Source organism: Eubalaena glacialis, chromosome 8, assembly GCF_028564815.1.
Source record: "Eubalaena glacialis isolate mEubGla1 chromosome 8, mEubGla1.1.hap2.+ XY, whole genome shotgun sequence".
NCBI lineage: Eukaryota > Metazoa > Chordata > Mammalia > Artiodactyla > Balaenidae > Eubalaena > Eubalaena glacialis.
In genome coordinates this window covers 116,326,300-116,353,635 of record NC_083723.1, presented here as the reverse complement: position 1 = coordinate 116,353,635, position 27,336 = coordinate 116,326,300, and the positions used below count along the sequence as shown (strand labels likewise).

The 27,336-nt window shown below is 37.8% G+C and overlaps 1 protein-coding gene across 1 annotated transcript in view; it reads right to left on the bottom strand.

Moving 5' to 3' along the window:
• Positions 1-5,899: 5,899 nt before the first annotated feature.
• LOC133096650 (serine protease 58-like) overlaps positions 5,900-27,336 on the bottom strand; it is a 29,489-nt gene continuing 8,052 nt past the window's right edge. The window contains 4 exon segments of the mRNA XM_061198266.1: positions 5,900-6,049; positions 6,457-6,593; positions 7,414-7,661; positions 22,378-22,519. Of these exon segments, the coding sequence (XP_061054249.1) occupies positions 5,900-6,049; positions 6,457-6,593; positions 7,414-7,661; positions 22,378-22,519 (677 nt within the window).

Below are 27,336 nucleotides of genomic sequence, written 5' to 3'. Positions count from 1 at the left end.
AATAGCAGAATAACTGAGGCAGAAGAACGGATAAGTGACCTGGAAGATAAAAGAGTGGAAATAACTACCACAGAGCAGAATAAAGTAAAAAGAATGAAAAGAATGAAAAGAATTTAGGACAGTCTCAGAGACCTCTGGGACAACATTAAACACACCAGCATTTGAATTACAGGGGTCCCAGAAGAAGAAGAGAAGAAGAAAGGGACTGAGAAAATATTTGAAGAGATTATAGCTGTAAACTTACCTAATATGGGAAAGGAAATAATCAATCAAGTCCAGGAAGCACAGAGAGTCCCATACAGGACAAATCCAGGGAGAAACACGCCAAGACACATATTAATCAAACTATCAAAAATTAAATACACAGAAAAAATATTAAAAGCAGCAAGGGAAAAGCAACAAATCACACACAAGGGAATCCCCATAAGGTTAACAGCTGATCTTTCAGCAGAAACTCTGCAAGCCAGAAGGGAGTGGCAGGACATATTTAAAGTGATGAAAGGGAAAAACCTACAACCAAGATTACTCTACCAAGCAAGGATCTCATTCAGATTTGACGGAGAAATTAAAACTTTTACAGACAAGCAAAAGCTAAGAGAATTCAGCACCACCAAACCAGCTTTACAACAAATGCTAAAGGAACTTCTCTAGGCAGGAAACACAAGAGAAGGAAAGGACCTACAACAACAAACCCAAAACAATTAAGAAAATGGTAATAGGAACATACATATCGATAACTACCTTAAATGTAAATGGTTAAATGCTCCAACCAAAAGACATAGACTGGCTGAAAGGATACAAAAACAAGACCCATATATATGCTGTCTACAAGAGACCCACTTCAGACCTAGAGACACATACAGACTGAAAGTGAGGGGATGGAAAAAGATATTCCATGCAAATGGAAATCAAAAGAAAGCTGGAGCAGCAATTCTCATATCAGACAAAATAGACTTTAAAATAAAGACTATTACAAGAGACAAAGAAGGACACTACATAATGATCAAGGGATCAATCCAAGAAGAAGATATAAAATTGTAAATATTTATGCACCCAACATAGGAGCACCTCAATACATAAGGCAAATGCTAACAGCCATACAAGGGGAAATTGACAGTAACACAATCATAGTAGGGGACTTTAACACCCCACTTTCACCAATGGACAGATCATCCAAAATGAAAATAAGGAAACACAAGCTTTAAATGATACATTAAACAAGATGGACTTAATTGATAATTATAGGACATTCAAACCAAAAACAGCAGAATACACTTTCTTCTCAAGTGCTCACAGAACATTCTCCAGGATAGATCATATCTTGGGTCACAAATCAAGCCTTGGTAAAATTAAGAAAATTGAAATCGTATCAAGTTATCTTTTCCGACCACAATGCTATGAGACTAGATATCGATTACAGGAAAAAACCCGTAAAAAATACAAACACATGGAGGCTAAACAATACATTACTAAATAACCAAGAGATCACTGAGGAAATCACAAAATATCTAGAAACAAATGACAATGAAAACACGACGACCCAAAACCTATGGGATGCAGCAAAAGCAGTTCTAAGAGGGAAGTTTATATCAATACAATACTACCTCAAGAAACAAGAAACATCTCAAATAAACAACCTAACCTCACACCTAAAGCAATTAGAGAAAGAAGAACAAAAAAACCCCAAAGTTAGCAGAAGGAAAGAAATCATAAACATCACAGATCAGAAATAAATGAAACACAAATGAAGGAAACAATAGCAAAGATCAATAAAACTAAAAGCTGGTTCTTTGAGAAGATAAACAAAATTGATAAACCATTAGCCAGACTCATCAAGAAAAAAAGGGAGAAGACTCAAATCAACAGAATTAGAAATGAAAAAGGAGAAGTAACAACTGACACTGCAGAAACAGAAACGATCATGAGAGATTACTACAAGTAACTCTACGACAATAAAACGACAACATGGAAGAAATGGACAAATACTTAGAAAAGCACAACCTTCCTAGACTGAACCAGGAAGAAACAGAAAATATAAACAGACCAGTCACAAGCACTGAAATTGAGACTGTGATGAAAATTCTTCCAACAAACAAAAGCTCAGGACCAGATGGCTTCACAGGTGAATTCTATCAAACATTTAGGGAAGAACTAACACCTCTCCTTCTCAAACACTTCCAAAATATAGCAGAGGGAGGAACACTCCCAAATTCATTCTACGAGGCCACCATCACCCTGATACCAAAACCAGACAAAGATGTCACAAAAAAAGAAAACTATAGGACAATATCACTGATGAACACAGATGCAAAAATCCTCAACAAAATACTGACAAACAGAATCCAATAGCACATTAAAAGGATCATACACCATGATCAAGTGGGGTTTATTCCAGGAATGCCAGGATTCTTCAATATACGCAAATCAATCAACGTGATACATCATATTAACAAATTGAAGGAGAAAAACCGTATGATCATCTCAATAGATGCAGAGAAAGCTTTCGACAAAATTCAACACCCATTTATGATAAAAGCCCTGCAGAAAGTAGGCATAGAGGGAACTTTCCTCAACATAATAAAGGCCGTATATGACAAACCCACAGCCAACATTGTCCTCAATGGTGAAAAACTGAAACCATTTCCACTAAGATCAGGAACAAGACAAGGTTGCCCACTCTCACCACTATTATTCAACATAGTTTTGGAAGTGTTAGCCACAGCAATCAGAGAAGAAAAAGAAATAAAAGGAATCCAAATCGGAAAAGAAGAAGTAAAGCTGTCACTGTTTGCAGATGACATGATACTATACATAGAGAATCCTAAAGATGCTACCAGAAAACTACTAGAGCTAATCAATGAATTTGGTAAAGTAGCAGGATACAAAATTAATGCACAGAAATCTCTTGCATTCCTGTATACTAATGATGAAAAATCTGAAAGTGAAATTAAGAAAACACTCCCGTTTACCATTGCAACAAAAAGAATAAAATATCTAGGAATAAACCTACCTAAGGAGACAAAAGACCTGTATGCAGAAAATTATAGGACACTGATGAAAGAAATTAAAGATGATACAAATAGATGGAGAGATATACCATGTTCTTGGATTGGAAGAATCAACATTGTGAAAATGACTCTGCTACCCAAAGCAATCTACAGATTCAATGCAATCCCTATCAAACTACCACTGGCATTTTTCACAGAACTAGAACAAAAAATTTCACAATTTGTATGGAAACACAAAAGACCCCGAATAGCCAAAGCAATCTTGAGAACGAAAAATGGAGCTGGAGGAATCAGGCTCCCTGACTTCAGACTATATTACAAAGCTACAGTAATCAAGACAGTTTGGTACTGGCACAAAAACAGAAATATAGATCAATGGAACAGGATAGAAAGCCCAGAGATAAACCCACGCACATATGGTCACCTTATTTTTGATAAAGGAGGCAAGCATATACAGTGGAGAAAAGACAGCCTCTTCAATAAGTGGTGCTGGGAAAACTGGACAGCTACATGTAAAAGAATGAAATTAGAACACTCCCTAACACCATACACAAAAATAAACTCACAATGGATTAAAGACCTAAATGTAAGGCCAGACACTATCAAACTCTTAGAGGAAAACATAGGCAGAACACTCTATGACATAAATCACAGCAAGATCCTTTTTGACCCACCTCCTAGAGAAAGGGAAAGAAAAACAAAAATAAACAAATGGGACCTAAAGAAACTTCAAAGCTTTTGCAAAGCAAAGGAAACTACAAACAAAACGAAAAGACAACCCTCAGAATGGGAGGAAATATTTGCAAACAAATCAATGGACAAAGGATTAATCTCCAAAATGTATAAAGAGTTCATGCAGCTCAATATTAAAAAAACAAACAACCCAATCCAAAAATGGGCAGAAGACCTAAATAGACATTTCTCCAAAGAAGACATACAGATGGCCAAGAAGCACATGAAAAGCTGCTCAACATCACTAATTATTAGAGAAATGCAAATCAAAACTACAATGAGGTATCACCTCACACCAGTTAGAATGGGCATCATCAGAAAATCTACAAACCACAAATGCTGGAGAGGTGTGGAGAAAAGGGAACCCTCTTGCACTGTTGGTGGGAATGTAAATTGATACAGCCACTATGGAGAACAATATGGAGGTTCCTTATAAAACTAAAAATAGAATTACCATATGACCCAGCAATCCCACTACTGGGCATATAGCCTGAGAAAACCATAATTCAAAAAAACACATGCACCCCAATGTTCATTGCAGCACTATTTACAATAGCCAGGTCATGGAAGCAACCTAAATGCCCATCGACAGACAAATGGATAAAGAAGATGTGGTACATATATACAATGGAATATTACTCAGCCATAAAAAGGAACGAAATTGGGTCATTTGTAGAGACGTGGATGGATCTAGAGACTGTCATACAGAGTGAAGTAAGTCAGAAAGAGAAAAACAAATACCGTATGCTAACAAATATATATGGAATCTAAAGAAAAAAAAAAAAGGTTCTGAAGAACCTAGGGGCAGGACAGGAATAAAGACACAGACGTAGAGGATGGACTTTAGAACACGGGGAGGGGGAATGGTAAGCTGGGACAAAGTGAGAGAGTGGCATGGACATATAAACACTACCAAATGTAAAACAGATAGCTAGTGGGAAGCAGCCACATAGCACAGGGAGATCAGCTCGGTGCTTTGTGACCACCTAGAGGGGTGGGATAGGGAGGGTGGGAGGGAGATGCAAGAGGGAGGAGATATGGGGATATATGTATATGTATAGCTGATTCACTTTGTTATAAAGCAGAAACTGACACACCCTTGTAAAGCAATTATACTCCAATAAAGATGTTAAAAAAATGTATTTTACATTTCAGACACTGAAATTTCTGGAACGTTCAATATTTTATATGAAAATTAACAGGCTTTAAATCAAAATCAGTTTACTCTATTGAGGATTAATGAAACAATATGTGGAGAACACAGCTGTGGAATGACAAACAAGTGTCTTTTGGGTGTGCTTGAGAATGAAAGCGCGTGCTCATGAATACATGCGTGGCCTAGAAAGTGCATTCAGGGTCATGTATAAAAATTCTCAGGCAAAATCCTCATGAACTCCACTATTTTGTTCCCCTTTAAGAAAGTCTTGTGATTTTAAGCAAATAAAAAAGCAGTAAACTGGAAAGAAAATCTATTGGAAGAAACCCATCCTATCATTTATAAAATCCTTGATATTTGTAATATGCATTACAGCCATAGCTCAAAATACAGAAATCCGTATTCCAAAATTACACTGAACTTTGCGTGGCCTCAGCAAACCTAAGAAAAATTTTATTCTATAGATCTTTTAAGTGTTGATAGATAATGGAAACATTAACTACAACCCCTATACACACACACACACACACTCACACTCACTCTCACTCACCCAGGACACACCTGGTCATTAGAAGAACTGCTAAATCGTCTCATTAATTTTCAGCCAATTACTGTCCAGCTACGTGGTTTGCATCTTGTGCAAACAGACTCCTGGTAGTTATTGTCCCTCATTTCCACTTGTCTTCTGTGTGCTCAGGATAAAACAGGGAGTATTTTAACAGAAGTATCTGAGTTGGTAGAATCCAGAAAGCTTCCTGGGTGGACTACACTTCTTGAGACCAGCGTTCATGCTTTCAATGTTATAAACACTTATTCATGAGTTGGGAATAAGCAAAGAAACAGTTAAAGAAACTAGAGTAATGCTAACACCCAGGAGTCATCAGTGATCTCTTCTGAAACTCCACTCAAGCCTAGATCCTAGGAAAAACTGGGACTGAGATATATAATGTGGTTGCCATGGATCAGCTGGGATGTAAGGGTATCAGTGGAGTTCTATATCAGCTTATTTTGTAGAAATAATGTTCTCAATCCATGGAATGTAGCTGGAGATGTCAGTGAAGACAATAGTATGACCTGTCAGAATACCTCCAGTTGCCCAAGACATAATTCCTTGTAATTCACCGCCACATGTGGCTGGTGCAGCTGTGGTCACCTGCCAGACAGAGTAGAGGGGATCAGAACTTCCCTCCCACCTGGAAATTTTTCAGCACTGGAACAAAAGCAAAAGCCACTATATCTGCCATGCAAAAGGGCCCAGGATATAATACTGTGGAAGCTTCTTTCCATTGTACTAACTACCCCTACCACCCAGTCATCCCTAGACAGAAATTTCAAAATGGTAGCTGGAAGATAGCTTTACACTTCTCAAAAATCCATATCTCTCATCTCTAACATAGGGTGGAGGAGAGAGAGTCATCATTCTTCAGCCCCTTACTCTCTGAGCTCTTAGCCTGACTGCAAAATACAGACCCTCGTGAAGGATGAGAGGTAACAGAGACACAAAGACAAAGAGGAAGAGCACAGATTGAGCTTATGGGCAAATGAGATAAGAAAGGTTACCTGGCATTTATCTCTGCTTCTTCCTATGCGTCCCATACAGAACATGTCTTCAAGGAACTTTTCACCCAGTAAAGCTTTGCAGATTGAATCAGTGTTCAATTCATTCATAATGCTGTGCAGGTTACTGCCTGGATTTCCTAAGCACAAGAAATAAAGGAGGCTTTCATTCCTATTTGCATTTTCATAAGGTATCTTGCCTCCCTCTCCTTCAGGGCTTCTTTTCAGTTAGAATGGACTGCAGAGGAAGAACTGATGGAACAGACCATGGATTAAACATATCCTCCTGTTCATTCATCATCTTTGAAAGATAATCAGCATCAAGGAGTGGTGCCAACCAAGACACTCCACACATCAAACAAGATCTGAATCCAAGCTCTGCCATCACCAAGTTTATAACCTTGGACAATTAGTTAAATCTCCCTGAGTCTTGGTTTCCTCATTTACAAGATATAAATCCTAAGAAAATTTATCTACATGTTTGATGATGGCTAAATAATATGTATAGGATGCTTAGTGCCTGGGACGTAGTTAGTGCTCAACAAATGGTAGCTGTTATCATTGTTGTAAGTGATAACCATATCGCTGATAGGCAGGTAAAGGAAAAATGTGATTTTTACCAACTTGCAAATTAAGATTCAAAGAAGTTAAAGAATTTGTCAATAACCCTATAATAAATGGCAGAACCAAAACTCAAACATAAATCCCTGAATCCCAGTCCTCTGCAGTGTGTGCCAATGTGATACATACATGCAACACTTTTTGATTTAGGATTTGATTCCCAAAGCCCTAAAGGAGATTACCCCTTCTAGTCTAAAGAGCTGATATTGTTGCTCTATTTCTACCTTTACACATGTGCTTAAAAATAAGTTCCAATTCCTTCCCCTAACTCCTCAGAGACCCTGAAGATGTGAATATATCCAAGAACACAGCTAACTCTTCTTTTGGACAGTCACTCACCAACAGATTCTTTATTTACTCAGGTGTAAATCAAGCAATCTGGAAATTCCTTTATCTTGGCACTAGGCAACTGAAAAATGCTGGTGTAGAAGAAGGTGAGGGGTACAGACAACTTTATCAGCATAAGATCATTTTTAGGAGAAGTGACAGTGAAGTCTGGGTGAACGATGATCTTCTCATAAGGCAGAATCTCCCCAATAAAGTCTTGAAAACTGTTGGCTCCACCAGTTAAGATGACCCGGAGAGCTCTGGAAAATGAAAGAGAGAAAAAGTATTGATACTATCACATATCACAAGGCTATTCTTTCTCTCTCTCTCTCACACACACACACACAAACGCACTTTCCTTCATTTACTGGTATCAAGCAAAAAAAAAATTAGTAAGGATATAGAAGATTTGAACTACATAATTAAAACTTTTTATATACTGAACATAAATAGAACCTTCTATCCTAAAATTAGAGAGTACACATTCTTTCAAGCACACAAGAAACATTTATAAAAATTGACTCCATACTGGCCCAAAAAGTCTCAATTATTTTCAAAGAATCAGTATCACATAGATCACATTCTCTGACCACAAAACAATTAAATTAGAATTCAAAAGATTTTTTTCTTTTTTTTAAATTGAAGTATAGATGATTTACAATGTTTCAAGTATACAGCAAACTGATTCAGTTTTATGCATATATATATATACACACACATACATATATTCTTTTTCAGATTCTTTTCCATTATAGGTTATTACAAGATATTGAATATATTGATAGTTCCCTGTGCTATACAGTAGGTCCTTGTTGTTTATTTTATATATAGTAGTGTGTATCTGTTAATCCCAAACTCCTAATTTATCCCTCCCCTACTTCTCCCCTTTGGTAACCATAAGTTTGTTTTCTATGTCTCTGGGTCTATTTCTGTTTTGTATATAAGTTCATTTGTATCTTTTTTTTAGATTCCACATATAAGCAATATCATATATTTGTCTTTCTCTGGCTTACTTCACTTCTTATTATTTCTAGGTCAATCCATGTTGCAGCAAATGGCAGAATTTCATTCTTTTTTATGGCTGAGTAATATTCCATTGTATGTATATGTATGTGTGTGTGTGTATATATAAACACATCTTCTTTATCCATTCATCTGTCAAAGGACATTTAGGCTTCCATGTCTTGGCTACTGTAAATAGTGCTGCTATGAACATTGGGATGCAAGTATCTTTTAGCATTAGAGTTTTTCTCTTTTGTTGATATATGCCCAGAAGTGAGATTGCTGGGTCATATGGTAACTCTACTTTTAGTTGTTTTCTTTTAATGTTTACTTATTTATTTATTTATTTATTTATTTAGACTGCTCCGGGTCTTAGTTGCAGCACGTGGGATCTTTAGTTGTGGCATGCAGACTTCTTAGTTGTGGCCTGCGGACTTCTTAGTTGTGGCATGCAGACTCAGTTGCGGCATGCAGACTCCTCAGTTGCGGCATGTGGACTCTTAGTTGAGGCATGCATGCGGGATCTAGTTCCCCAACCAGGGATCGAACCTGGGCCCCCTGCATTGGGAGTGTGGAGTCCTACCCACTGGACCAACAGGGAAGTCCCTCTACTTTTAGTTTTTTAAGGAACCTCCATACTGCTTTCTATAATGGCTGCACCAATTGACATTCCTACCAACCAACAGTGGAGGAGAATTCCCTTTTCAAAAGATTTTTTTTTTTAATTTGGAAAGTTACCCCCTAAAATTTAGAAAATTTACCCTCCAAATTCTAAACTTACAAATGAAAGATTTAATCATGTGGAAATTCCATTTTATTCCTTTTTTATTGAAGTATATTTGATTTATAATATATTAGCTTCAGGTGTACAGCATAGTGATTCAGTATTTCTACAGATTATACTCCATTAATAGTCATTACAAGATAATGGCTATAGGAACTTCCCTAGTGGCACAGTGGTTGAGAATCTGCCTGCCAATGCAGGGTACACAGGTTCAATCCCTGGCCTGGGAAGATCCCACATGCTGCGAAGCAACTAAGCCCATGCGCCACAACTACTGAGCCTGCGCTCTAGAGCTTGTGAGCCACAACTACTGAAGTCTGCATGCCACAACTACTGAAGCCCACGTGCCACAATTACTGAAGCCCATGTGCCACAACTACTGAATCCCGCGCACCTAGAGCCCATGCTCTGCAACAAGAGAAGCCACTGCAATGAGAAGCCTGCATACTGCAACAAAGAGTAGCCCCCACTCACCACAACTAGAACAAGCCCACACACAGCAACGAAGACCAAATGCAGCCAAAAAATAAGAATTAATTAATTAATTAATTTTTTAAAGTACAAAAAAAAATTCTTTTTTTCTTTTTCATTGCATTTGTGTGTTTGTGCAGCAGAATACTGGAGCACATTGCCAAAGGGAAGTAGTTCTTTTTTTTTTTTTTTTTAACATCTTTATTGAAGTATAATTGCTTTACAATGGTGCGTTAGCTTCTGCTTTATAACAAAGTGAATCAGTTATACATATACATATGTTCCCATATCTCTTCCCTCTTGCATCTCCCTCCCTCCCACCCTCCCTATCCCACCCCTCTAGGTGGTCACAAAGCACCGAGCTGATCTCCCTGTGCTATGCGGCTGCTTCCCACTAGCTAGCTATTTTACATTTGGTAGTGTATATATGTCCATGACACTCTCTCACCCTGTCACATCTCACCCCTCCCCCTCCCCATATCCTCAAGTCCATTCTCTAGTAGGTCTGTGTCTTTATTCCCATCTTGCCACTAGGTTCTTCATGACCTTTTTTTTTTTTTCCTTAGATTCCATATATATGTGTTAGCATACTGTGTTTCTTTTTCTCTTTCTGACTTACTTCACTCTGTATGACAGACTCTAACTCCATCCACCTCATTACAAACACCTCCATTTCATTTCTTTTTATGGCTGAGTAATATTCCATTGTATATATGTGCCACATCTTCTTTATCCATTCATCCAATGATGGACACCTAGGTTGCTTCCATGTCCTGGCTATTGTAAACAGAGCTGCAATGAATATTTTGGTACATGACTCTTTCTGAATTATGGTTTTCTCAGGGTATATGCCCAGTAGTGGGATTGCTGGGTCGTATGGTAGTTCTATTTTTAGTTTTTTAAGGAACCTCCATACTGTTCTCCATAGTGGCTGTATCAATTTACATTCCCACCAACAGTGCAAGAGTGTTCCCTTTTCTCCACACCCTCTCCAGCATTTATTGTTTATAGATTTTTTGATGATGGCCATTCTGACCGGTGTGAGATGATACCTCATTGTAGTTTTGATTTGCATTTCTCTAATGATTAATGATGTTGAGCATTCTTTCATGTGTCTGTTGGCAATCTGTATATCTTGTTTGGAGAAATGTCTATTTAGGTCTTCTGCCCATTTTTGGATTGGGTTGTTTGTTTTTTTGTTATTGAGCTGCATGAGCTGCTTGTAAATCTTGGAGATTAATCCTTTGTCAGTTGCTTCATTTGCAAATATTTTCTCCCATTCTGAAGGTTGTCTTTTCATCTTGTTTATGGTTTCCTTTGCTGTGCAAAAGCTTTTAAGTTTCATTAGGTCCCATTTGTTTATTTGTGTTTTTCTTTCCCTTTCTCTAGGAGGTGGGTCAAAAAGGATCTTGCTGTGATTTATGTCATAGAGTGTTCTGCCTATGTTTTCCTCTAAGAGTTTGATAGTGTCTGGCCTTACACTTAGGTCTTTAATCCATTTTGAGTTTATTTTTGTGTATGGTGTCAGGGAGTGTTCTAATTTCATACTTTTACATGTACCTGTCCAATTTTCCCAGCACCACTTATTGAAGAGGCTGTCTTTTCTCCACTGTATATGCTTGCCTCCTTTATCAAAGATAAGGTGACCATATGTGCGTGGGCTTATCTCTGGGCTTTCTATCCTGTTCCATTGATCTATATTTCTGTTTTTGTGCCAGTACCAAACTGTCTTGATTACTGTAGCTTTGTAATATAGTCTGAAGTCAGGGAGCCTGATTCCTCCAGCTCCATTTTTCGTTCTCAAGATTGCTTTGGCTATTCGGGGTCTTTTGTGTTTCCATACAAATTGTGAAATTTTTTGTTCTAGTTCTGTGAAAAATGCCAGTGGTAGTTTGATAGGGATTGCATTGAATCTGTAGATTGCTTTGGGTAGCAGAGTCATTTTCACAATGTTGATTCTTCCAATCCAAGAACATGGTATATCTCTCCATCTATTTGTATCATCTTTAATTTCTTTCATCAGTGTCCTATAATTTTCTGCATACAGGTCTTTTGTCTCCTTAGGTAGGTTTATTCCTAGATATTTTATTCTTTTTGTTGCAATGGTAAACGGGAGTGTTTTCTTAATTTCACTTTCAGATTTTTCATCATTAGTATACAGGAATGCAAGAGATTTCTGTGCATTAATTTTGTATCCTGCTACTTTACCAAATTCATTGATTAGCTCTAGTAGTTTTCTGGTAGCATCTTTAGGATTCTCTATGTATAGTATCATGTCATCTGCAAACAGTGACAGCTTTACTTCTTCTTTTCCGATTTGGATTCCTTTTATTTCTTTTTCTTCTCTGATTGCTGTGGCTAACACTTCCAAAACTATGTTGAATAATAGTGGTGAGAGTGGGCAACCTTGTCTTGTTCCTGATCTTAGTGGAAATGGTTTCAGTTTTTCACCATTGAGGACAATGTTGGCTGTGGGTTTGTCATATATGGCCTTTATTATGTTGAGGAAAGTTCCCTCTATGCCTACTTTCTGCAGGGCTTTTATCATAAATGGGTGTTGAATTTTGTCGAAAGCTTTCTCTGCATCTGTTGAGATGATCATACGGTTTTTCTCCTTCAATTTGTTAATATGATGTATCACGTTGATTGATTTGCGTATATTGAAGAATCCTTGCATTCCTGGAATAAACCCCACTTGATCATGGTGTATAATCCTTTTAATGTGCTGTTGGATTCTGTTTGCTAGTATTTTGTTGAGGATTTTTGCATCTATGTTCATCAGTGATATTGGCCTGTAGTTTTCTTTCTTTGTGACATCTTTGTCTGGTTTTGGTATCAGGGTGATGGTGGCCTCGTAGAATGAGTTGGGGAGTGTTCCTCCCTCTGCAATATTTTGGAAGAGTTTGAGAAGGATAGGTGTTAGCTCTTCTCTAAATGTTTGATAGAATTCGCCTGTGAAGCCATCTGGTCCTGGGCTTTTGTGTGTTGGAAGATTTTTAATCACAGTTTCAATTTCAGTGCTTGTGATTGGTCTGTTCATATTTTCTATTTCTTCCTGGTTCAGTCTTGGCAGGTTGTGCATTTCTAAGAATCTGTCCATTTCTTCCAGGTTGTCCATTTTATTGGCATAGAGTTGCTTGTAGCAATCTCTCATGATCGTTTGTATTTCTGCAGTGTCAGTGGTTACTTCTCCTTTTTCATTTCTAATTCTATTAATTTGAGTCTTCTCCCTTTTTCTCTTGATGAGTCTGGCTAATGGTTTATCAATTTTGTTTATCTTCTCAAAGAACCAGCTTTTAGTTTCATTGATTTTTGCTATTGTTTCCTTCATTTCTTTTTCATTTATTTCTGATCTGATCTTTATGATGTCTTTCCTTCTGCTAGCTTTGGGGTTTTTTGTTCTTCTTTCTCTAATTGCTTTAGGTGCAAGGTTAGGTTGTTTATTCGAGATGTTTCCTGTTTCTTGATGTAGGCTTGTATTGCTATAAACTTCCCTCTTAGAACTGCTTTTGCTGTATCCCATAGGTTTTGGATCGTCGTGTCTCCATTGTCATTTGTTTCTAGGTATTTTTTGATTTCCCCTTTGATTTCTTCAGTGATCACTTCGTTATTAAGTAGTGTATTGTGTAGCCTCCATGTGTTTGTATTTTTTACAGATCTTTTCCTGTAATTGATATCTAGTCTCATAGCGTTGTGGTCGGAAAAGATACTTGATACGATTTCAATTTTTTTAAATTTACCAAGGCTTGATTTGTGACCCAAGGTATGATCTATCCTGGAGAATGTTCCATGAGCACTTGAGAAAAATGTGTATTCTGTTGTTTTTGGGTGGAATGTCCTATAAATATCAATTAAGTCCATCTTGTTTAATGTATCATTTAAAGCTTGTGTTTCCTTATTTATTTTCATTTTGGATGATCTGTCCATTGGTGAAAGTGGGGTGTTAAAGTCCCCTACTATGATTGTGTTACTGTCGATTTCCCCTTTTATGGCTGTTAGTATTTGCCTTATGTATTGAGGTGCTCCTATGTTGGGTGCATAAATATTTACAATTGTTATACCTTCCTCTTGGATCGATCCCTTGATCATTATATAGTGTCCTTCTTTGTCTCTTGTAATAGTCTTTATTTTAAAGTCTATTTTGTCTGATATGAGAATTGCTACTCCAGCTTTCTTTTGATTTCCATTTGCATGGAATATCTTTTTCCATCCCCTCACTTTCAGTCTGTATGTGTCTCTAGGTCTGAAGTGGGTCTCTTGTAGACAGCATATATATGGGTCTTGTTTTTGTATCCATTCAGCCAGTCTGTGTCTTTTGGTGGGAGCATTTAATCCATTTACATTTAAGGTAATTATCGATATGTATGTTCCTATTCCCATTTTCTTAAATGTTTTGGGTTTGTTATTGTAGGTGTTTTCCTTCTCTTGTGTTTCTTGCCTAGAGAAGTTCCTTTAGCATTTGTTGTAAAGCTGGTTTGGTGGTGCTGAACTCTCTCAGCTTTTGCTTGTCTGTAAAGGTTTTAATTTCTCCATCAAATCTGAATGAGATCCTTGCTGGGTAGAGTAATCTTGGTTGTAGGTTTTTCTCCTTCATCACTTTAAGTATATCCTGCCACTCCCTTCTGGCTTGCAGAGTTTCTATTGAAAGATCAGCTGTTAACCTTATGGGGATGCCCTTGTGTGTTATTTGTTGTTTTTCCCTTGCTGCTTTTAATATGTTTTCTTTATATTTAATTTTTGATAGTTTGATTAATATGTGTCTTGGTGTGTTTCTCCTTGGATTTATCCTGTATGGGACTCTCTGTGCTTCCAGGACTTGATTAACTATTTCCTTTCCCATATTAGGGAAGTTTTCAACTATAATCTCTTCAAATATTTTCTCAGTCCCTTTCTTTTTCTCTTCTTCTTCTGGGACCCCTATAATTCGAATGTTGGTGCGTTTAATGTTGTCCCAGAGGTCTCTGAGACTGTCCTCAGTTCTTTTCATTCTTTTTTCTTTATTCTGCTCTGCAGTAGTTATTTCCACCATTTTATCTTCCAGGTCACTCATCCGTTCTTCTGCCTCAGTTATTCTGCTATTGATCCCATCTAGAGTATTTTTAATTTCATTTATTGTGCTTTTCATCGTTGCTTGGTTCCTCTTTAGTTCTTCTACGTCCTTGTTAAATGTTTCTTGCATTTTGTCTATTCTATTTCCAAGATTTTGGATCATCCTTACTATCATTATTCTGAATTCTTTTTCAGGTAGACTACCTATTTCCTCTTCATTTGTTAGGTCTGGTGTGTTTTGACCCTGCTCCTTCATCTGCTGTGTGTTTTTCTGTCTTCTCATTTTGCTTATCTTACTGTGTTTGGGGTCTCCTTTTCACAGGCTGCAGGTTCATAGTTCCCGTTGTTTTTGGTATCTGTCCCCAGTGGCTAAGGTTGGTTCAGTGGGTTGTGTAGGTTTCCTGGTGGAGGGAACTAGTGCCTGTGTTCTGGTGGATGAGGCTGGATGTTGTCTTTCTGGTGGGCTCGTCCACGTCTGGTGGTGTGTTTTGGGGTGTCTGTGGCCTTATTATGATTTTAGGCAGCCTCTCTGTTAATGGATGGGGCTATGTTCCTGTCTTGCTAGTTGTTTGGCATAGGGTGTCCAGCACTGTAGCTTGCTGGTCGTTGAGTGAAGCTGGGTCTTGATGTTGAGATGGAGATCTGTGAGAGATTTTCGCCGTTTGGTATTACGTGGAGCTGGGAGGTCTCTTGTGGACCAGTGTCCTGAAGTTGGCTCTCCCACCTCAGAGGCACAGCCCTGATGCCTGGCTGGAGCACCAAGAGCCTTTCATCCACACGGCTCAGAATAAAAGGGAGAAAAAATGGAAAAAAAGAAAGAAAGAGGATAAAATAAAATAAAATAAAGCAATTATAATAAAAAATAAGAAAAAAAATTAAGAATAAATTTATTAAGAAAAAAATTTTTTTAATTTTTAAAAATAGATTTATTAATTTTTTATACCAGAAATAAGAAAAAAATTATTAAGAAAAAATTTATTAAGAAAAAAAATTTTTTAATTTTTTAAAATAAAAAATATGAAAAACTTATTTAAAAAATTTTTTTTAATTTTTTAAAAATAGAAAATAAGGAAAAAATTATTAAGAAAACATTTATTAGGAAAAAAATTTTTTCTAAGTAAAAAAAAAAAAAAAAAAAAAAAAAAAAAAACGGACGGACCTAGCCCTAGGACTAACCTAACGGTGAGAGCAAAGCTATACAGACAAAATCTCACCCAGAAGCATACACATATACACTCACAGAAAAAGGAAAAGGGGAAAAGTTAATATATCCTACTCCCAAAGTCCACCTCCTGAATTTGGGATGATTCATTGTCTATTCAGGTATTCAACAGATGCAGGCACATCAAGTTGTTTGTGGAGCTTTAATCCGCTGCTTCTGAGGCTGCTGGGAGAGATTTCCCTTTCTCTTCTTTGTTCGTACAGCTCCCGGGGTTCAGCTTTGGATTTGGACCCGCCTCTGCATGTAGGTCCCCTGAGGGTGTCTGTTCCCCGCCCAGACAGAACGGGGTTAAAGGAGCAGCTGATTCGGGGGCTCTGGCTCAGTCAGGCCGTGGGGAGGGAGCGGTACGGAGGAGGCGGGGCAAGCCTGCGGTGGCAGAAGCCAGCGTGACGTTGCAGCAGCCTGAGGCGCGCCGTGCGCTCTCCTGGGGTAGTTGTCCCTGGATCACGGGAGCCTGGCCGTTGCGGGCTGCACAGGCTCCCGGGAGGGGCGGTGTGGAGAATGACCTGTGCTCGCCCACAGGCTTTTTGGTGGCGGCAGCAGCAGCCTTAGCGTCTCATGCCCGTCTCTGGGGTCCGCGCTGATAGCCGCGGCTCGCGCCCGTCTCTGGAGTTCGTTTAAGTGGCGCTCTGAATCCCCTCTCCTTGCACGCCGCGAAACAAAGAGGCAAGAAAAAGTCTCTTGCCTCTTCGGCAGCTGCAGACTTTTTCTCGGGCACTCTCCCGGCTAGTTGTGGTGCGCTAGCCCCTTCAGGCTGTGTTCACGCAGCCAACCCCAGTCCTCTCCCTGGGATCCGACCGAAGCCCGCGCCTCAGCTCCCAACCCCCGCCCGCCCCGGCGGGTGAGCAGACAAGCCTCTCGGGCTGGTGAGTGCTGCTCGGCGCCGAGCCTCTGTGCGGGAATCTCTCCGTTTTTCGCTCTGCGTCCCTGTTGCTGTGGGATCCGCGCTGATAGCCGCGGCTCGCGCCCGTCTCTGGAGCTCGTTTAGGCGGCGCTCTGAATCCCCTCTCCTTGCGCGCCGCGAAACAAAGAGGCAAGAAAAAGTCTCTTGCCTCTTCGGCAGCTGCAGTCTTTTTCCCGGACTCCCTCCCGGCTAGCACCGAAGCCCGAGCCCCAGCTCCCAGTCCCCGCCTGCCCCGGCGGCTGAGCAGACAAGCCTCTCAGGCTGGTGAGTGCTGGTCGGCACCGCTCCTCTGTGCGGGAATCTCTCCGCTTTGCCCTCCGCACTACTGTGGCTGCGCTCTCCTCCGCGGCTCTGAAGCTTCCCCCCTCTGCTACCCGCAGTCTCTGCCCACGAAGGGGCTTCCTAGTGTGTGGAAACCTTTCCTCCTTCACAGCTCCCTCCCACTGGTGCAGGTCCCGTCCCTATTCTTTTGTCTCTGTTATTTCTTTTGTCTTTTGCCCTACCCAAGTACGTGGGGATTTTCTTGCCTTTTGGGAGGTCTGACGTCTTCTGCCAGCGTTCAGTGGGTGTTCTGTAGGAGCAGTTCCACGTGTAGATGTATTTCTCATGTATCTGTGGGGAGGAAGGTGATCTCCGCGTCTTACTCTTCCGCCATCTTGCCCCTCCCTCCTCTTTTTTTTTTTTTTATGATAAAGTAGCAGTTACCTAGTTCCTGCAGCCATGTAGGTAACTCCTTATTATTATTTATGTTGGGAAAGAAAAAAAATGTTAATTCCAAGACATTCACATCTGACATCCAGGATGGCATATAAGCTGCCCCTCACTTGCCTACTCCACCTGATATGTAGTGGTTGCCCAGAGACCCATGCTGAGAAGAATCTGGGGCTGCATCTAGGCTCAGCCATAATGAGTGCCCTAGATGCACAGCGATTTTGTCTATCCAGGTGAAAAGCAGCAGGTCCTATGTCAGGTACATGAAGAACCTGTCTTAAATGATGTAGATTTATTGCTTACCTCAGTGAAACTCACTGAAAAAACACAAAATCTTTATTTCATATTTTTGGTGTATTTTTGAAGTTAGCAGCACTAAAACAAGTATTTTTCCATAAGCTGTCAACCTGCTATTTGAATATGGTAAAGAATGAGAGCGAATGCTAGGGTTGCTAATACAGAAAATAGAGAAGTGAAAAAATAGAAATAAAACAAATATTTAACATTTAAGCATAAAAAAACCGATGATGTAGTACTATAGAAAGATTACCTGTTTCCCCAAGTATTTAATAATGTTTAGACTGCCAACAAAAAATAAAGTATCTGTTCTGTGATTTACTTTATTAACTGGCAGTTATTGAACATGCTTTATTTAAAAGTTTTTAGATGCTTCAAATACGTGAAATGATGTAAATCCTTACATTTTTAAAAATTTAGGTAATTATGCTATGCACAAATATGTCTGAGTTCATTGTCTATTTTATTTGCCTGTAAGTTCTTCCAGATAAAATAGCCCTGTGGCATTATAATTGCAACATAAATAACCTATATTAAAATTAACTATATAAACACCATTTAAGGTAACAATAGAATAACTATAAATTTGCACATACAATTTTTGGATTATTTTTCTTATTAAAAGGTACAATGAAAAATGTAAATATACCTGAATAAAATGTAAACCCAGAAAACTTGTCTTCATCTCATTTAAAGCCAAGACATGACAGAAAAGTTACATTTTCTTTGTAGCTTTGAAGCTGTACATGGCTAATTAATAGTCTTATTTAAAACAAGTATATTTTGTGGGCAGGATAAAGCGTCATGAGCATTCATTTCTTTTACTGACAAGTTCCAGTAGAGGCAAATTCTGGCTGTAGGTGTCATTAGGTAAAACAGTGTGTAGAAAGATACAGGAATAGAGGAGATAAATGAGAAAACCCAGAAACAGAATAAAATAAAAAGGTTTGGAGTGTCTACGTAGCTTGGTTATGAGGTAGTATTGACAACAGCATTGTTTATTACATCCATGTTATGTTTTTTGGGGGGGGGCAGGGCAAGATAAGGCTAATTTTATCTATTTTTTTTTTATACAGCAAGTTTTTATTAGTTATCTATTTTATACATATTAGTGTATATATGTCAGTCCCAATCTCCCAATTCATCCTACCACCACCACCTACATCCCACTTTCCCCTCTTGGTGTCCCACTACTGGGCATATACCCAGAGAAAACCATAACTCAAAAAGACACATGCACCCCAATGTTCATTGCAGCACTATTTACAATAGCCAGGTCATGGAAGCAACCTAAATGCCCATCAACAGATGAATGGATAAAGAAGATGTGGTACATATATACAATGGAATATTACTCAGCCATAAAAAGGAATGAAATTGGGTCACTTGTAGATACGTGGATGGACCTAGAGACTGTCATACAGAGTGAAGTTAAGTCAGAGAGAGAAAAACAAATATCGTATATTAACACATGTATGTGGAACCTAGAAAAATGGTACAGATGAACCGGTTTGCAGGGCAAAACTAGAGACACAGATATAGAGAACAAACATATGGACACCAATGGGGGCAAAGTGGTGGGGGGTGGGGGTGGTGGTGTGATGAATTGGGAGATTGGGATTGACATATATACACTAATATGTATAAAATAGATAACTAATAAGAACCTGCTGTATAAAAAAATATCTTTTTATTTCTTTAAAAAAAAAGATAGTGGCTATAATTCCCTATTCTATACAATAGACAACAATTGTATAGAACAACTGATATACAACAATATATCCTTGTTGCTTATCCATTTCAAACACAGTAGTCTGTATCTGTTAATCCCATACCCTTAATTTTCCCCTCCCCCCTTCTGTCTCCCCCCTGGTAACCACTAGTTTGTTTTCTGTATCTGTGAGTCTGTTTCTGTTTTGCATATACATTCATTTGTGTTATTTTTCAGATGCCACATATAAGTGACATCATATAGTATTTGTCTTTCTCTGATTTATTTCACTAAGCATAGTATTCTCTAGGTCCATCCATGTTGCTGCAAATGGCAGAACTTCATTTTTTTATGGCTGAGTAATATCCCATTGTATATATGTACCACATCTTCTTTATCCATTCATCTGTTGATGGGCACTTGGGTTGCTTCCATATCTTGGCTATTGTAAATAATGCTGCTATGAACACTGGGGTACATGTATCTTTTTAAATTAGTGTTTTCATTTTTTTCTGGATATATACCCAGGAGTAGAATTGCTGGATCATATGATAGTTTTATTTTTAGCTTTTTGAGGAACTCCATAATGTTTTCCACACTGGCTGCACCAACAGTGTATAAGAGTTCCCTTTTCTCCACATCCTCTCCAACATTTGTTATTTGTACATTTTTTGATGATAGCCATTCTGACCGGTGTGAGGTGATATCTCATTGTGGTTTTGATTTGCATTTCTCTAATACTAATACTGACTATCTTTTCATGTGCCTGTTAGCCACCTATATGTCTTCTTTGGAAAAATGTCTATTCAGGTCTTCTGCCCATTTTTTGACTGGGTTGTTTGTTTTTTCGGTATTGAGTTCTATGAGCTGTTTATAATCATGTGGATATTTCAAAAATTATTTAGAATTTAAATAGTGAAAATGGCCCATATCAAAGATGATGGATAGAAAACCCACAAGAACATATACATAAATTACTAGAAATAGTAAGAGAATATAGCAAAGCAACAAGCTATTAAATCAACTTATGAATACCAATTGCATTTCCATCCTCACCAATAAACAGAAAATATAATTTTATGCAAGTATGTCAATTAAAATGATAGAAAAATATAAAGCACTTTAGGAATAAACTTAATAAGATATGTACAAGACATGAATGCAGATAATATAAAACTCTTGAAATGCATCAAAGGGAAACATAAATAGAGAGCTATCTCAGATCCATGGCTGGGAACAATCAATATCAGAAAATATCAATACTTTGTAACTGATATAAAAAGTCAAAGCAATTCCAAATAAATCCCAGTAGAGTTTTTCATAGAACTTGACACGTTGATTTTTAAATTTATGTAAAAGAATTCCTAAGCATTCCTGATGAAGAATAAGATGGCTGGCCAACCATATCACACATCACAAATTATGATAAAGTCATAATTATCAAGGCATTGTGGTCTATAATAAATAAACCAATAGAACAGCAACAAGAGCCCAGAAACTGACCCATATACACATGGAACTCTGACAGATGACAGAACAGGTGTTGCAGATCAGTGGGGAAAGAAGGGCCATTGACAAATGATATTTGGATATTTAGCTTACTATCTTTAAAAAATGAAATTGGATCCCTACTTCACATCATTCACAAAAATCAATTCTAAATTATATGAAAATTTAAATATGAAAATCAAAGCTTTAAAATCTTTAGAAGTAAATATAAAGGAATATCTTTCTGATCTTGTGGTCATAAAAGATATTTTCAACTTGGCACAATGCTCAATAACCACAAAGACTGATAATTCAAGTTTTAAACTGAATTATCTTGAAGTTAAGAGCTCTTATTCATCAAAATACACCATAAAAAGAAGATCAAGCCACAGAGTGGAAGATGTTTGCAACATATATAACTGACAAACAAGTAATATCTAGAGCATTTATAGAAGTCCTATGAAGCAATATTTTTAAAATTTAACACACAAAATTTTCAAAAGACATAAAAGAGTTTTTCCCAAAAGAAACATTATTGTCAGAAGGAGAAGGAAGAGGAGGATGGGGGTGGAGGATGTTAATCATCATTACTAGTAAAGGTAATAAAATTAAAATGATAATAAGATATTTGACACTTAATCAGCAAAAAAATTTAAAAGCTTGACAATACCCAGTGTTGGAAGAACTCAGAAATTGCTGGAGGGTGTGTAAAAGTGAACATTTGCATGCTCTATGACCCAGCAATTCCATTCCTAATTATATGCTCTAGTTATATACCAAGAGGTGTACTTACAGATATAAACCGATATGTGAATATACCAATACACACACACACACACACACACACACACACACACACATATATATACATACAGAATATGTATCACAGATATATATACAAGAATACTTTCTAAGGTACATGGTACAAGTACATTTACAGTAACACTGTTCAAAATAGCAGAAAACTAGAAATAACTCAAATGTCTGTCAAGAAAAGAATGAACCAGTGTGAATTCACATTGAAGTATAATACAGCAATGAAAAATAAAATACCGTCACATCTAACAGTTTTGGATGAATCTTAAAAACATTAAGAACAATTTGCAGGTCTATTTTATATGTATGTAAGATATTATTTTATAACATAAAACTTTTTCCTTTCCTGACCATATTAAACATAAGAACGTGTAGTTAAGTTTTATCCAAGTAGCTGAGCTCCCCTTCACCATCAAATCGTTAGGATTTCCTGACCAGCACAAGTTTTTTAGAATTTCCACAAGGAGTGTTGAGCCCCAGCCTTGAAGCCTTAACAGAGTAGATTGATCCCCATCACTTACGGTAAGAAGCAGTGTGCTGCCGTTATCACCCACTGAGGAGCAATCAGAGTCCCCATATAGGACTGGTAACTGGATTTCAGGTATAATAAATAGAAAAGATGACGTAGGTCTTCAGTATCTTCAATAACAAATGAAATAACACCTGAAACACAGAGAGAGGAGAATCAGGGATACAACCCAGCTGATTAAAGGAAACTTGGTGTGGTTATGGAGATTTCAAGACACCAGTGTCTGATAATATCAATATTTACCACATTAATCACTTAGCCTACCATGTGGTACTAGAGTTCCATACTGTACAAACACTGTACTAAGCACTTTAGGTACTCTTAAAATGTTTTTTAATTTTCACAGGAAAAAAAAAAAACAAACCCTGCGGTGGATATATTTTATATTATTTTACAGAGTAAGAGCTTAACATTAGGAGACTTACTTAAAGCCGTACAACTAGTGAATGATGGTTGGTTCAAGGATTCCGATTTCAGTCTATTTGATCCTAAATCCCATGTGTGTACTTCTCCTCTATATGACCTCCCTGCTTCCCCTCACCCTGCTGCAGCTTTCCAGAATAGCTTAGCTCATTTCCAATCTCCCAAAGGCTCAAGGCTTCTTGGTTCTATCCATAGTCACAGCAATGCAGACTTTCCTACAGCTCCCTGACTTTTCCTACTAGTGAACTGCAGGGATGCTCTGAGACTAGTCATCATGACTCCAACAGCAATAAGTTCATTAATTAAATAAAAAATAAAAACTTTAATTCTGGCATGAAAACATAGGGAGAGATACTTTGTACTGATGGGCACTTAAATATAAAATAGTACTTATTCTCTGGAAATAGGTACCTGGATTCAAATTCTAGCTCTATCTTTACTAGTAGCATGAACTTGAACAAATTATGTAAATCTCTATATCTTAATTTCCTTATTTGTACACTGAAATCATAAATGAACTTCTCTCCTAAGGTGATTGTGAAGATTAAATGTGTTAATATATGTAAGTAGCTTGGAGGAACGTTTGGCATATAATGTGTTCAATAAATGTTATTTCTTACTAAGGCAGTTTCAAGAACATTTTTATGTTGATAAAGTGCAAAATAATGCTCAGAAAAAAGACATAGACAAAGCCTCTCCATGACCCACCAAATAACTAAACATCAGATATTGACTGATACCTCCCTTCTTTGCATTACTGCTGTTTCTTTACCAGTGATAGCTCTAGCCCTAATATAATCCTCCTACCCTTAAATAAAACTTTTGAGGTACCCAATTAGGGTTGGGGGACCCCAATTAGGGTTAGGATGTTCCCTCTTCTCAACTGCAACTAATTCTGAACTGACCCCATTTCTCTAACTCCATCTTCAGAATTATCCAGTACAAGCTCAAACCCTGTAAGACACCTCTTCCAACTCCCCCTTAACTGGGACACTTCTGAGGTTCTCTGGAGTGTGTTCTCCCTGCTGCATAAAGCAAAATAAATCTCACTTTAAAAAAATTACTGGTTAGTGGGTTCAACAAGTTACATCAAATCTTGTTTTCTCCAGTTTAGGAAAGGAGAGAGGAAAATATAAAGCTATTAATTTCTTAAAAATCTATGTTCTAATTGGGGCTTCTCTTGCTATGTCAATTTATATTTCTGGGTCTATTGGTTTTTCATCTATACACATTACATAGTAAAGGAACAATGACTTGTACAATATCCCCAGCATTTAGCACAATGTCTAGCACATAGTAGAAACTCAATACATATATATTACACAAATGAATTAATGAGAGATTAGAACTCACTTTGTGTGCAGGGGTCCACTGGAAGGCTATGAAATTAATGCAATGGTTTTATGGATTCATATGTGAAGCAAGCATCATCAGAAGACTAAAAGTTAATATTATGTATACATATGCATGTACTTTTTTTCCAAATCTATATATGCATGCATTTATTTTTTTAATTTACTGAATACTTATATGTACCAGGAAATATTGATATATTGGATGTTAAATATAAAGGGGTATCCAAGACAAAAGCAGACTTTGTCTTCATGAAACGAGGGAGGTAGACAATAAGCAAATTGTGATGAGACAATAAAAAAAACAAATTGTGATGAGACAGTAACAGTGTTTTATGAGAAAGAATAATAAAGGCAGTAAATGAAAAATCTAATTTACTTTGGTTGGCAAAGCAGTACTTGCTGGGAAAGTGACAGTTAATCTGAGACATAAAAGATGAGAAAAAACAGCCATGGGAAGGTTAGGGTAAAGAGTTTCCCAAGAGAGGAAATGCATGTGCAAAGGCTCAAAAATGGGGAAGAACTAGGAATACTCAGGAATCTGAAAAGAACCAGTGAGACTGAAGCCTAGAGAGCAAGGAAAATATTGGCCTAAGGTGAGTCTGGAGAGGAGGCAGGGACCTCATCAAGCAGGGCTTCAAAGCCATAGTCAGGAATTTGTATTTTATTCTAAGTGTAATAGAAAATTTTGAAGAATTTGATGTATGGGAGTGATATGATCCTATTATATTTTTAAAACATCACTTGCTTCCAATTAGACACAGGGTTAAAAAAGGCAAGAGTAGAAACAGGTTTATTGAAGTAGACCTAGCAAAAAGTGATGTGGCTTGTGTTAATGTGGCAGCAATGAAGTTGGAGAAGGTCAGATAAGTAGATGGATATGAGACTTATTTCAAAAGTAGAGTGGACAGGAAATCCAGTTAAATACTATTTTGGTAATAAAATACAAATTGCTTTAGCATGCATAGTTAATTCACCTTTTTGTTATTATATAAGTTTTTAATAACATCATAAAAAGACTCAAAATATTTTAAGACTAAAAGGGGTTCTCATGCTCAAAAAGGTTGAGAACCACTGGCATAGGTAGTGTTCTCATTCCTTCTTACTCTAAGCTCTTCCAGTACATAAATCTAAGTCTTATTTAACTCCCATAATCTATCCCTGATTCCAGACCATCTCTCACTAGCTTCTAAGTCTGCACTACCACTAGATCGAACTTATGTCTAGCAACAAGATATCCAGGGTCCCTTGAAGCCACTGGGACTTCCAAGGAAAGATGAAGAACAGATCTTCTCCTAATTAAGACTGAGTTATGTACCTGGCTGAGCCCCCCAACTAAATATTGGTCATATACTCTAAATGTGTCCACGTTTTTATCCACCAAAGCCCTGATGCCCTGTGACCCAAGGTACTGTGTCACTCTTAACAGAGCTTTATAAAGTCACTGATTCTAAGAACTCATTAGAAACCTATACATTGACTCTTTTTCCCCCTCCATTTCTTATCAGACCCTGCCTGTTTTTACTTCCCTCTCTACCCAAGTTAGATTCCTTTATTTATCATTTCAACTATGCTCTTATTCTTCGGAACTCCCTTGTCCTAACACCCTTGAGCCATACTTCAACTGGCCAAATCTTAACTCCATTTTAATGCAACTATATGCCTTCACTGTATCTGTAGCTTTAACTTTCTTAATTTCTCACAGAACACATTAACTACACCCTCCTCTTAGAAACAGACTCCCCTGACTTGTGTAAAATCACATTTTTATGTCCTCCTGACTCTTAAGGTACTTCACTGGTCTCTCATCTTCTACCCTCCAAAACATGAAAGCTCAACTTCCAGTTGATCCAAGATGGAGTAGCCCCACTCCTCCCAGCTCCTCCCTTTTACAACTAAAAGAACCCTGCACAACAAGCACAACAAACAAACGTAGACTCAGAGTTGAAAAGAAGGAAGTGTACTGCCTAGAAAACTGGGGACTTAAGGAACAACGTGGCAGTAACTTCCCCGCGTTTACCTTTTATTTATATCTCCAAAGATCCAGGACAGGGCACAGGAGCAGCCCACAACCCAGAACCTCCAACAGACAAAGACAAAAAACAAACAAACAACAACAAAAAAAACCCAAAAACGACCTCCAAGTAAAAACCTACTCCTCCTAGTTACAGGAAAGGGAAAAGGGTGGTCTAACAGGACGTCTTCTGGACAACACCCACCCTACTCTAACCAAACAACAAAGGAAAAAATGCCCACACACCATGGCTTCACCAGGGCTGAGCAGGCAGCTCATCTTCTATCCCCAGTCCCAGTGGAAGCAGGCTTCCTGTTAGACCACCTTTTTTCCCTTTCCTGTAACTAGGAGGAGCAGGTTTTTTACTAAAGGCTCTAATGGATAAAGGAGGCAGCATGCAATCACAGAAGGGGAAATATAAGCAGAGAATTGGAAATCTCAAGAAAGAACCAAAAAGAAATGTTAAAAATAAAAAACACTAACAGAAATACGCCTTTGATAGGTTTATTAGTAGACTGGACATGGCTGAGGAAAGAATCTTTGAGCTTCCACATGTATCAATAGAAACTTCCAAAGCTGAAAAAAGAGAACAAAGACTGAAAAAGACAGAACAGAATATCCCAAAACTGTGAGACAACTATAAAATGTGTAACATATGCATAACGAGAATACCAGAAGGAAAAGAGAGAAGGGAACAGAGGAATATTTGAAATAATAATAACTGAGAATTTCCTCCAAATTAATGACATATCAAATCACAGATCCAGGAAGCTCAGACAACACCAAGCAGGATAAGTACCAAGAAACTACACTTAGGCATATCACTTTCAAACTACAGAAAATCAAAGATAAAGGAACAATCCTGAAAGAAGCCAGAGGGAAAAAACACCTTACCTATGGAGGAACAAAAAAAAAAAGAAAGAATTACATCCAACTTCTCCTCAGAAGTCATGCAAACAAGAAGAAAGTGGAGAAAAATATTTGAAGTATTGAGAGAAAATAAACACCAACCTAGAATTCTGTACCCTGTGAAATTATCCTTCAAAAGTGAAGGAGACATACTTTGTCAACAAACAAAAATTAAGGGAATTTGTTGCCAGTAGACCTACCTTGCAAGAAATGTTAAAATAAAATCTTTAAGAGAAGAAAAATAATATACAAC